Raw genomic sequence first — 12053 nt, forward strand, 5'->3', positions numbered from 1 at the left:
TTATATGGGTCAGGCACCTAATTCATGCTCCGTCACAAGATGGAACTGGAACAACAACAGAGCTGGAAGGGAGATGACGCACACTCAATTAAACACCCATCCATCCGCCCGCCAGCCCTCCCTCCACCACTTTTATTATATGGTCTGACTCTAAAGCCTAATCATGACCTCTGACCTTTAAGGTATATGGCCTACATAGCCGTAACCTTGCACGCACACACGCACGCACACAGCCAGAAATCTGAAATGTACAGCAAAGTAGAGAAGAGGAAAGAGGACGAGTGGACATTATAGGAGAGAAGACTCTGTGGATATTTGACAAAATCGTTTGTCTTTTTCTTTTTCACGCCTGAGAGACCAAATGTCTTCTGCTATTCTTGCTAAACGGAAGCGAATCACTCTCACTAGTACGGGGGGGGGGGGGGGGGGGGGTTGGGTGCTGGAAACTTTGTCACTGCATGTATCATCGCCATCGCCATCACCATCAACATCATCATCATCACCATCAATCACAAGAGCGACAGGGAGGGTTCTTCTTCCTCCTCCCCCAAGTGATGACATCAGAGGTGGTCTGTATAAAAGCCGCTGCACATAGACAAGAAGAAAGACTAGAAACAAGCGCAGACGGAGGCAGAAGCACATTTTAAACCACACGTTCCAGGTATGTGTTCATGTATTTGAATGGAGTTTGTCACACATTGTGCTATACGAAAAGTTTACAGTTAATATTAATATCATTATTTATTTATTTTTTACCACAGAAGAAGATGGTGTCTCCTCGTCTCCAGGGCATGCTGGTACTCCTCTCGGTTACCGTGGCGATCAGCAGCATATCGGCGGCTCCAACTGATGCCAAACTACGGCAACTGCTGCTTCAGCACCGGACACTCCTCAACCAGGGAGTAAAGGTACGAGGAGATGAGCGGAGGAGAAGAGGAGAGGGTTGAGGACAGGATGGGAGAGGGGAGGACGTAAGAGGAGAGGACAGGAGAGTAGAGAGGACAGAAGAGGAGACAGGAGAGGACAGGAGAGAGAGGACAGGGGAGGAGAGGAGATGGGAGAGGGGAAGAGATGAGATAAGAGGAAGGGGAGGTGAAAGGAGAAAGGACAGATAGGAAAGGGTGATATTAACCATTGGAGAAAAAAAAATCGAGAAACTATATATTGCCAAAATGTGTCAAACTAGAGATCTAGAGATAGATACAGTATAGATAGATAGATAGATAGATAGATAGATAGATAGATAGATAGATAGATAGATAGATAGATAGATAGATAGATAAAAGTCAAGGCATTTTTTTATAGAATACTGCTGGTCCCAGCTGTGAACTGGATCTGAAAGAGTGAATGATTGAACATATGCAAGACATTTATATTTTACCTTTATTTAACAATAGAGATCTGTTTTTGGAGTAAGACATAGCAAAATGACACGTGCAAGACACAGAAAGACAAGGGCTTAAAAAGGCAAAATTATTGGCATGCAGAGTGGGGAGTTGCTGATGAGGAGAGTCAGGTTAATTAAATAATATATATAACATTGACTACTATTTATAAACATGTAAATGTATAAATGTACAATGAATAAGTCTAATAATTTAAAATTATACACGGTATACATAATATACTCAACAGTGCAGGACTATAAACAAGAGAGACAGAAATTCATTTATTGTGTGTGTGTGTGTGTGTGTGTGTGTGTGTGTGTGTGTGTGTGTGTGTGTGTGTGTGTGCGACCCATGCGTGCCTGCGTGCATGCGACTCTTGCGCGCCTGCATGCGTGTTAGAAACAGACATGGCTTAATAATTCTTTATATAATATATTATTATAAATCAGACAATGCACCAGGTCGATGATTTGACATGCTCACACAAACACACACACACAAAGAGGATCAGAAGAAAATAGTTTTAAAAATGTTCAATATTACAATTATTAATTTTATGTGTGTGTGTGTGTGTGTGTGTGTGTGTGTGTGTGTGTGTGTGTGTGTGTGTGTGTGTGTGTGTGTGTGTGTGTGTGTGTGTCTGTCTCTCTCTCTCTCCATCTTCACCAGGACATGGCTCATTATTCATTATCAGAGTTATTGTCGGAAGTGTTTGACGCACTGGAGAATGAGGCGTTGGAGTCCGACGGTGGTCTGGCTCGCGGTGAGGGGGCGGAGCCAGGCGAGGATGGGGTGGAGTTGGAGCGTGCTGCTGGTGCAGCAGGAGGCGGAGTCATGGCCAGGGGCCTGGGCCCCTTAATGGCCCCTCGGGAACGCAAAGCTGGCTGCAAGAACTTTTTCTGGAAAACCTTCACGTCGTGCTAATCCGCCGGCACGAGGGAACATCTTCTGAACCTGTGAATTCATCATTCATTCACTCACTCACTCATTCACTCTTTCTTTCCATTGCGTCTTTTTTCATCTCCCAGTGTCCATTTTCCAAATAAAAATGTACATAAAATAAAATGAAAGAAAAATTACTTTAATTAACTTTAATAATAGATTATTTTTTTCCCCTGGAAGAAATCTTATGCGACAGATTCAATCTGTGAATGAATGTATGAATTGTGCTTTCATATCTCCTGCATGGAAAATGTGATTATATCTTTATAATCGTTTGTTTGAATAAAATGTAAATCTACACACAGAAAAGTGGTTCTTTGAGATTGTTGAGGCTGAGGCACTAATGTTTTTGGCCGAGTTTGCGGGTATCAGAAAGGAGTTTGTGAGGGGTATCATATACCTATACAGTCACACTCACAGAGAGAAATCTTTCTGTCCTTTTGCAAAACGGGATTTGGACGCAATTCTGATGGAGCATTAGTCCGACGTGGGAACAACGGTCGGACTATACCGCTCAAATATGCGCTTCAAAACTACGTCTACGGTATACGTATTGTAATGCACAGACCTGTGAAATGAAAAAGGTCTCTTTTGTTTTTTCCCCAAAGCTAAAAAGTTTGGGAAACACTGTTACAAAGCACTTTTTGACAAAGGTTAAGATAGGTGCCAAAAAAGGTTCCCCTGCGATTCCGAGACAAAGAACCATGTTTAGTGGGGGTGCATACTTAGTTTAGACTAGTCATTGGTTAGACATGGGTATGGGTTAAGGTTAGGTTTAGGTGTGCTGCCCCGTGGGAGGTTAGGTTTAGGGTGAGGGTTTGAGATAGGTTGTAGTTGTAGGACTAATGACTGCACCCGTTTAGTGCCATTTAGCATAATTTAGTGTGTATGTTTGGTAATTGGTGTCGAAGAGGAACAAACTCATTATATTCTGAACGGACAATTAAACAGCGTCATATAGAGATAGGGGGGAGTTGGCCTCGAGCCGATCTTTTTATGAACCATTTTCAGTTCAAATTTCAAGAACACCTCAGATTGATATGCATTAGGCAGAATAGGCTCCCCATTTGAATCGATTTGTTTTTTAACTCTGGGAGAGTGTACATTTGGTTTCTATAACTCTCAATCATTTAGCCTGGGACCCCCTGGTTTCTGCAGGCACACTGCCTATCCTCAGGGTAAGGTAGCGTGTCTGCTGAAACCTCGTTTTTTATTCGTCTGTGGCCGTTTAACCCAAGACCTGAGGTCGATTCCAAAATTGCCTTCCCCCCCAAAACAATTTATTGTATTTGGTCGTACGGGTCTGCCTAACTGAAAATGTTTCGTGCCAGCGACCTCCAAGAAGAGACGATTTATATGAAGACAAACTCTAAATGATTCAATAGTTTCCAAACATTTTCAATAAGAAATTCAAAAATAAGCTGCGTAAGGAAGTGGTTGCACAACTTAAGTCTTTTCATTAAGATTTGTGTGGTACAACTATAGCACATAGAGACATAACCGTGCGTAATCAGAAATGCTTGTGTCATCATTCTGTTCAGGCCACATCCTTGAATATGAGTTAATTTAGTTAATTAAAATGAATAATTATATTTCCTCTGGAGACAGACAATTATTTCCCTTTGGGAACAGAGAAAAACAAGAGCTCTTTCAGGTCATTGTTCAAGGTCTCTTCAGAGACGGTTTAAGGAACATTATCTAGGCAATTATTTATTTTACCGCTTTTTATCCCCATTTTGAGTTTTTATGCCAATTGAGTCCTTCCCACACGGGGGGGGGGGGGGGGGGGGGGAGGACACACAGGGCAGCTTCAATTAATTTCCTCTGGAAGTCACATGGTTTTGAAGAGGCTGCATTGTCGCCACGGGCGGCGTAAGGGGGAGGCTTGGAGGTGCTTTAGGGATATATTTTGGTATGATGATAACTCTTCCAATTCAGTAGCTTTAATGCCGGTTAGATGTGACCACACCATAGACAACCTATATAAGGCAAAAAAATTAAGTAGCATGTCACGTAACGGGGTTTTCATGATTCTGAATCCATTCCAAGCATTAGTTTTGCACAAAAAACACTCCTTGGTCTAAATTCGGCCATAGCCACTTGCCCAAATGTGATGACCTCAGTACATTTGTGATGACGGCTATGGCCTGATTTGGAAGTTATTTGGAAGAGTTATACCAAGAGACATACTAGAGACATAGAAAAATTTAAACATTTTACGGTCACCTTAGGTAGTACCAATTCAATAATATCAGTGTTGACCCCTGCACTAACTATTTCTGGCTGTCTGCATTTGGGTCAGAAATTCTGCATGTGACATTGGAGCAGTATTATTATTCATTCGTCACTTCTGGGAGAACAGGACACTTATGCTATTGTTATCGCCCTATTATTGCTATTTCTATTCTTTGGACATTGGCCTCTTCTTTCAACATCTGCAGGAAGCTCCTGCAGATGTTTTATCAGTCAGTGGTCTCCAGCATTCTTTTCTATGCTGTGGTGTGTTGGGGAGGGAACGCGACAGGTGACAGGCAACAGGGACCAAGCCTGACTCTGTGGCTGTGATGGCAGAGAAGAGGACTCTGGCCAAGACATTAGCCATCCTGGACGATGTTACCCACTGCACACAGCACTTAATTCCCAGAAGAGCAAATTCAGTAACAGGTTTTTATCCCAGACATGTAGCACAGGGCCATTAGACTATATAATGAATCAATGGGGGCCATGGGGGGAGACGAGGAGGGAGGGGGTTCGTCAGTTAACGTATTTGCTTTGCTTTTTTTTATGTTGTACTTTTAACTCATGCCTTTTTTAACTTATAGCTATTGCCTTTTTCTTCTGCATTCTATTTACTGATAATGTATTTTTATATGTTCATCATGCTCTTTTTATTCTGTATGCACTATATGTTTTACACTGGAGCTGAAACAACTTTCCTTCGGGATCAATAAAGTATCTATCTATCTATCTATCTTGCCACTAAAAAACTAATGTACGATTTCCAATCTGGCTTCAGAACATCACATGCCTCCTCTATTTGAGCGACCACATCAAGGTGGATGCTGGCAAGTACTGTGGCATGGTCATGCTGGACCTCCAAACGGCTTTTGACACGATACTGGTAAATAAGCTAAAAGCAATTGGTTTTGATAGCACAGCAGTGAGCTGGATGCAATCCTATCTATTACACACGATAAAATGGCCACCAACGTAAAAAGTCAACCAAAGAACAAGATTCCTATCTCCTCACTGGTCAACAAAAACACCTTGAAGAGGTAAGGTTTCTTCGACAATGCATGCACCTCTTGATACCACAGCACCTCAAAGGCCCTCAAAACAAGGCTCCAGACACCCTAAAACAAACTGGTCAGGTTACTATATGGCCTCACTCCCCGAACCCACCGCACCCCTGCCCATTTTGACAGGCTGGAATGGCTTATGGTTGACGACAGAGTACAGTATCTAGTAATGGATCTGGTATGTCTCTAAATGTTCTGATCTGAATTAAAAATGGTGAACCCTATTGTAAACAAGTGTAATGCTTTCTGGTGTCGTCCACAGTAACAGTTTTTGTATTGAGTTGTGCTTTCCTTTGAAATGTACCCATTCGGCATACTGTTAATAAATACTTCAATCAATCGACTATTAGACGATGCTAATGTTCTGGACACAATGTTATATTGTGAAAATGCCATTTCACCTGGAAATACCCAGCTAGAATACAAACAAGCATTTTGATCTGACCTATAGTTGATGACCAGCTCATAGAGCAGTTTTAGCCCACCTGTACCGGGCGAATGCATGAATGAATAATATTGCATTGTTATATCATTACAGTCCGTGTCTTCCTGTTCGTTTTTTTATCCAACAGGGCGTCTACTCTCCCTCTGCCAACCTGGGGAGAGCACCAAACTGAGCTTATGCTTCCTTCAATATGCTTCCTTCAATGCATGAGGAGTGAGCTTCTTACCACCTGACAGGGTAGATCCCTGGTTGGACATAGCGTGTGGAAAGAACACGTTATTCCTTGGTTTTTGTTACATTGGATTATGAAGCATGTAGGCTAGGCTGCGCACGCGCACACACACACACACACACACACACACACACGCACTCACACACACTTAGGAAAAAGTGAGTCAAATGCTCTCCCTTCCTCACAATATCTGCCACGTGTTTCAATAGACTCGGGCCCCGGCAATTGAGACAGTTTATACTCTAAACACCGCAACGTGGAGCGAATGGCAACAGTGCTAATGTTATGAGCTAACTGGAGCTAGAGGAATGCCAAAACAATACACAGTGGTGAACCAACAAAAGAACGTTGGAGACGAATGAAAACGGGCGCTACGTTATGACTGAGTCATTTTCTTTCTTTCTTTCTTTCCTTCTTTCTAATATCAAGAACCCCCCTGTTTTGCATTTATTAGGCCATGGACCACACAATAACAATAAGCTAATATTTATATAATGGCAACATACAGCAAGGTGGGGTGCTGTCTGTCTGTCTGTCTGTCTGTCGCTCGGAAGACATTCTCTGCAAATAAAACGAAACGTCAAAATGAAGTGACACGCAACTGTGTGTGTGTGTGTGTGTGTGTGTGTGTGTGACTACTGTGTGTGTGTGACTACTGTGTGTGTGTGTGTGTGTGTGTGTGTGTGTGTGTGTGTGTGTGTGCATGAGGGCATTCCAGGTGTTCCGAGCAGATTAAACAATGTGGGATCAAGAATAGCTTCATTAAGAAAAGACCATTAACAATGACGACCTTAACGAGACAGACGGCTGACTGACACATACTGCAGTAATGGGGCGGAGTCTGGCTCAGGCTGACAGCCAGTAGCGCTGTGTGTAGGCCGTGATTGACAGATAAGGGGGTGGAGACAAAAGGCCGGCTTGTTATCAGGTGAAGCCAGAGGGAGGGAGGGAGAGAGAGAAAGAGAGAGAGAGAGACACACAGACACACAGACAGACAGACAGACAGACAGACAGGAGGCTAAATCTCAAAGTGGTGTCCGTGGCTCAAATGCCGAATAAATAAAGCGTTATTCATAGTCTGGATTGTTGGTGGTGAGGTAACCACCGAACTACAACATGACGTCACGAGCCGCGTTGACAAGCAAACCACCGCCACTGCCACAGCCCTTCTCTCTGTTTTTACTCATCACCGCTCAACGTTATTTCAGCTCCGGTGGTCACCTCACCACCGGAGCGGTGGTCACCTCACCACCGAAAATCCATACTATGAATGAGCCTTAATGGTCCTTGATATGAAAACGGTTGAAAACCACTGGTTAGGTGTAATACGTTGTATTAACATACTGTACCATACAGATTGGACAAAATGTCATTTTATTCATAAAAAAGGTTAATTTAGTCCCACACAATCCAGGGGCAACAATCATGCATCATGTACATAAACATATAACAAAACCATGTGTTTACATTTGTACTGTACACCTATAATAAATCACCTTTCAAACTAAACCTTTGGAAGCATTGACCATCTCACCAGGAGACAGACATTTACAATGGAAGTATGGTATGGTTGCAATTTTGCCACATCCAGAGTATTATTATGCTATGACGCAATACTTATGCTAAGTATTGAGTCAGTATTCATTATTAATTTAATAATTTCATTGGGAATGAAGAGCAAAGAAAAGCATGAACTCACGCATGCACGCGAGGAGCAAGGACTAGACTAAACTAGACTAAGGTGGGGGGGGGGGGGATTTTGAGGCCTGTTTTAAAGGATGCCAGGGATTTGCATTTTCTGAGGGAGGGAGTCAGGGCATTCCACACTTGGATGGCAGTGCTGTAGAAGGAGAATTTGCCCATGTTTGTTTTGAAAGTGGGTGGTACCAGATCCTTGTTCTAGCTTCCTCTTGTATTGTGGCTACTGGAGTCGCTCACTTTTTTGAGGTAGTTTGTCAGGTATGCGGGTACAGAGGGCAAAGCTGCATTTACAATTTTAAATGTCAGTCCCAATTTCAATTGCTTAACTACCTGGAGCCACCCTAGACTATCAAAATAGGTTGCAAAAAGATGGGCCATGGGCCCCAGACCAAGGAGTAATCGAATTAGTTTGTTTTGGGAGGTTTGTAGCTTGGTCTTTACTGTCATAGGGATGTTTGATAACCAAGAGGTACAAGCATATAGTCAAAGTAGGGCTGAATTAGGGCTCCCGCTAGAGTCTTGAGAGCACTTTTGTTGACAAACGAGGAAATTCTGCACAGAAATGTTGTTCTTTGGTTAACTTTTTTGATTACCCATTTCACCTAGTTTGTTGTGAAGAATACAGCCAAGATATGTAATCTCTTCTTTGCTGGAGATTACTATGTCGTCAACTCTGACCTTGACATAATTTCCATTTACTTTACTGAGAGCATGTTTGGACCCAAAAATAATGGATTCAGTTTTTCCGAGATGTAGTGAGAGTTTGTTATCAGTAAGCCAAGTTTGGAGTTTACGCTCGTCTAAGTAGCTGCTGATTTGTTCGTGAATGTATCTCTCTATAACCTTTGAGGTGGAACAAAGGATGGAAACAGGACGGTAAGTGGCAGGTTCTAGTTTGTTTCCTTTTTTGAGAGGTATTACTCACGCCACTTTGAAATCCTGTGGTATGTGACACTGACTGATGGATACATTTGTAATGTGGGCTAGTATTGGAGCAATAGAGGCTGCCACTTCTCTGAGGAATCTGGTGGAGACGTTGTCATGGCCGTTGGCTTTGTTTTTTAGTACATCATCAGTTTTCACAGGTTTAAATGAGAATGCATGTTTTTGAGCTCCTAATTTCTCATAGTTAGTTTGGATGTGATCAGAACCGTAAAGACCTGGATGCAGGGGAAGTTTGCTCACCAACTGGGTGGTAATGGTGGTGAAGAAACTGTTAAAAACTGTTTCTCTCTACTCTACAGGAGACGCATGAAAATTATAAATGTGATCATTTCATTGGGAATGAAGAGCAAAGAAAAGCATGAGCTCACTGATGTGGTTAGTGCGTGTGTGTGTGTGTGTGTGTGTGTGTGTGTGTGTGTGTGCACGTGCGTGTGTGTGTGTGTGTGTGCGCGTGTACTGATGACTGCCTGGTATCTCACCTAACACCCAAAAGCAACTAATAGCCACAATTTTCCAGGACTACACACACAAAAACAAACATGCACACACACAGATTGTATTTTGAGGCCAATTAAGCTTTTAGTGCTAATTGTCTTCAAATTGAACCTTGTCACTTCTTGTATCTGAAGGACACTCAATCAATCCGCAAACACACACACACACACACACACACACACACACACACACACACACCTTGTTGTACAGAGTCGTGCAATTGGAGGGTTGTTTGAGTGGCAGGTGTAAGACATTTCCTGTTTAGGTTTCATTAACACACATTTACATGCTTCTGCATGGTTACCATGGAGACCGGCGTGACGCACCAGGCTGTCTTTTCAGGGCGAGTGTGTAAATGTGAGTATTTTATTTGATTGGGAGTTTAATGTGCATATTTTATTTGGCTGTGAGTTAGCCCCATCTGTGACCTCACCCTCTGCTGTAGCTCCGGTATTCTGTTAACACTGCATTACCATCTGGCATAGAAGGGGACTATAGAAGGGGACTGGCGGAACTGTCTTTTGGTTGTTGTTGTTGTTGTTTTAACGCATTTCTGAACATCGCATAACAAATATGAATGTAGTTCCGGGATCATACAGGTGTCTATAGTTTCGACAGAGTCGTAAACATAACCACTTAAACCCTCAGAGTCCCTTAGGGCTCTACAGTACTGGGGTCTTTTCTGTTTTTTTACATACTGTGGACTTGTGGAGGCTAAAGAGGGTTCAAAGAGGTTTCGCTCTTTGAATAGCCTGAACAGGTGAAAACAGTAGTTTGGAAATTGGCCTGTAATTGTTCAATGCAGAGGAACATGTTTTTTTAAAGCAGTGACTATAGTGTAGTTTTGAAAAAGGGAGGAACGCCTTGAGGACAGGAGTGAGGCAAGGTTTGTCACCTCCAGTGGACACCAATTGGACACAGTTAGATGACCTTGATTTTGCTGATGAAGTGGCCCTTGAATTCTTTCCCACACTCATCGGCAAATGCAAGAGAAACCCAACATAGTCTCGTCAAACTCAATCTGAGAATCCCATCGTCAAATATTCGGGAAAACAGCGACCCCTGGGCAACAGTCTGTCTTGAGAGACTACATCAAACTCAACACGCTTTGGCCTCACCATTCACAGAGGAAAGAGCAAGGTTCACAAGTTCCCTCCTCCTGCCTGCATCTGGGATCTCTCAGGCAGAAACAATGAACCCGGAAGCAGCGGGACAAAAATCTCCATAATAAATTCGAGTTGTAGTCTTGTTAGGTTGTGTTTACATTGCGCTGTGGCACAGCTTAAATAAGTAAATAAGTTGATCCCGCCTCTAGCGGCCCCATACAGCCGCATATCGCTCCGGACAGAATTGGTCCGGAGTACATCTTCTCTGCCTGAGAGATCCCAGACTCACCCTTAGCTGGCAGAATGCAAATGTTGTCCAGCAGGGGGAGTGGTTCTACCAGGCTAGCCACACATACAGACAGCTGGAGAAACTGGCCCAGGACTGGGACGTCTGGAGAGTGCTTGTTCATGGCCCATGCCTAAAGTTGGGCTATAGGCGTAAGTAAGTAAGTAAAGTAAAGAGGAGAATTTCATGTGTGCAATGTATGCTGTATATGAATCCACAGAGTGGTGCCTTGGAGGCAGCCATTACTGAGAGGTGTAATCAGCACTGATTAGCTACACATGGCCACTGTGCCGTGGATGCAGTGCCGTTATTTGCTCTTCAATTCAATGATATAGTAGCTCAATAGAAATTGCTTCCAAGCTGCATTCATAAACTGTTCCCAATGAAAGAAAACCATTATGAATCACTGTCTCTCTCATTATGAACTGAGGGGTTTACTGATGTTGGAAATCATAGAATAGATGTGATAACAACCTATACAGTAGTTACTGCGAGAGTGAGGTCTAGCAAACACCATCTAGGGATTTAAAAAAATCTATCAATAAAATTGGCATTGTGAATAATGCATTGCATTTCCCGGACAAATTTCTTAGCAATAAAGGAAAAAAAATTAAATGGTTCACAGCGGTCAGGGGAAGCCTGATTGTAAGGATCTGGGACATTCTGTGGAGCCCCAATAACCTGCTCAATGGTCCTATAAACAGAGTTCTGGAGTTGCAATAATTCTCAGAGATGAGATTGGAAAAGCATTTCGCTCTGGCTTCCTGAACTGCAACCGCATCATCGTTACACCTTTTCATAGGGTCTTTTAGCAGCTCATAAAATAGCCTACAAGTAGATTCGGAAGATTTCCATTTGGCTCTGATTTTCCTATATGCTCTGTGGTATTGCATTGTATTCCATTTCATTGTGCTGTTCATGCTGCGGTTCTCTGGGGATAAAAGCTGATTTTGGTTACTTTGGGATCAGCAGGTGGGCTGTGTGTGTGTGTGTGTGTGTGTGTGTGTGTGTGTGTGTGTGTGTGTGTGTGTGTGTGTGTGTGTGTGTGTGTGTGTGTGCGTGTGCACGAGCGCTTGCATGCATGCATGCGTGTGCAAGCCTGCAAGGCAATCCTCACCTGCAGATTGAAGTGATTATCTGGGGAGATCAATTCACTTCAGAATTTTTACATGAAGACAAAGACAGACAGATATTACTGTAGTAGCAGTAGTACT

General features: G+C 42.9%; 1 protein-coding gene across 1 annotated transcript; it reads left to right on the forward strand.

Annotated features, from left to right (window-relative positions):
- Positions 1-767: 767 nt before the first annotated feature.
- Positions 768-2312, forward strand: sst1.1 (somatostatin 1, tandem duplicate 1; the record flags this gene model as incomplete). The annotated part of the gene is made up of 2 exons (XM_080772891.1): positions 768-908; positions 2058-2312. 2 exons carry the CDS (start codon positions 768-770, stop codon positions 2310-2312), a joined length of 396 nt encoding a protein of 131 aa, XP_080629017.1.
- Positions 2313-12053: the final 9741 nt, after the last annotated feature.

Source organism: Protomyctophum bolini (assembly GCF_963924005.1).
Source record: "Protomyctophum bolini genome assembly, chromosome: 9".
Taxonomy (NCBI): Eukaryota; Metazoa; Chordata; class Actinopteri; order Myctophiformes; family Myctophidae; genus Protomyctophum; species Protomyctophum bolini.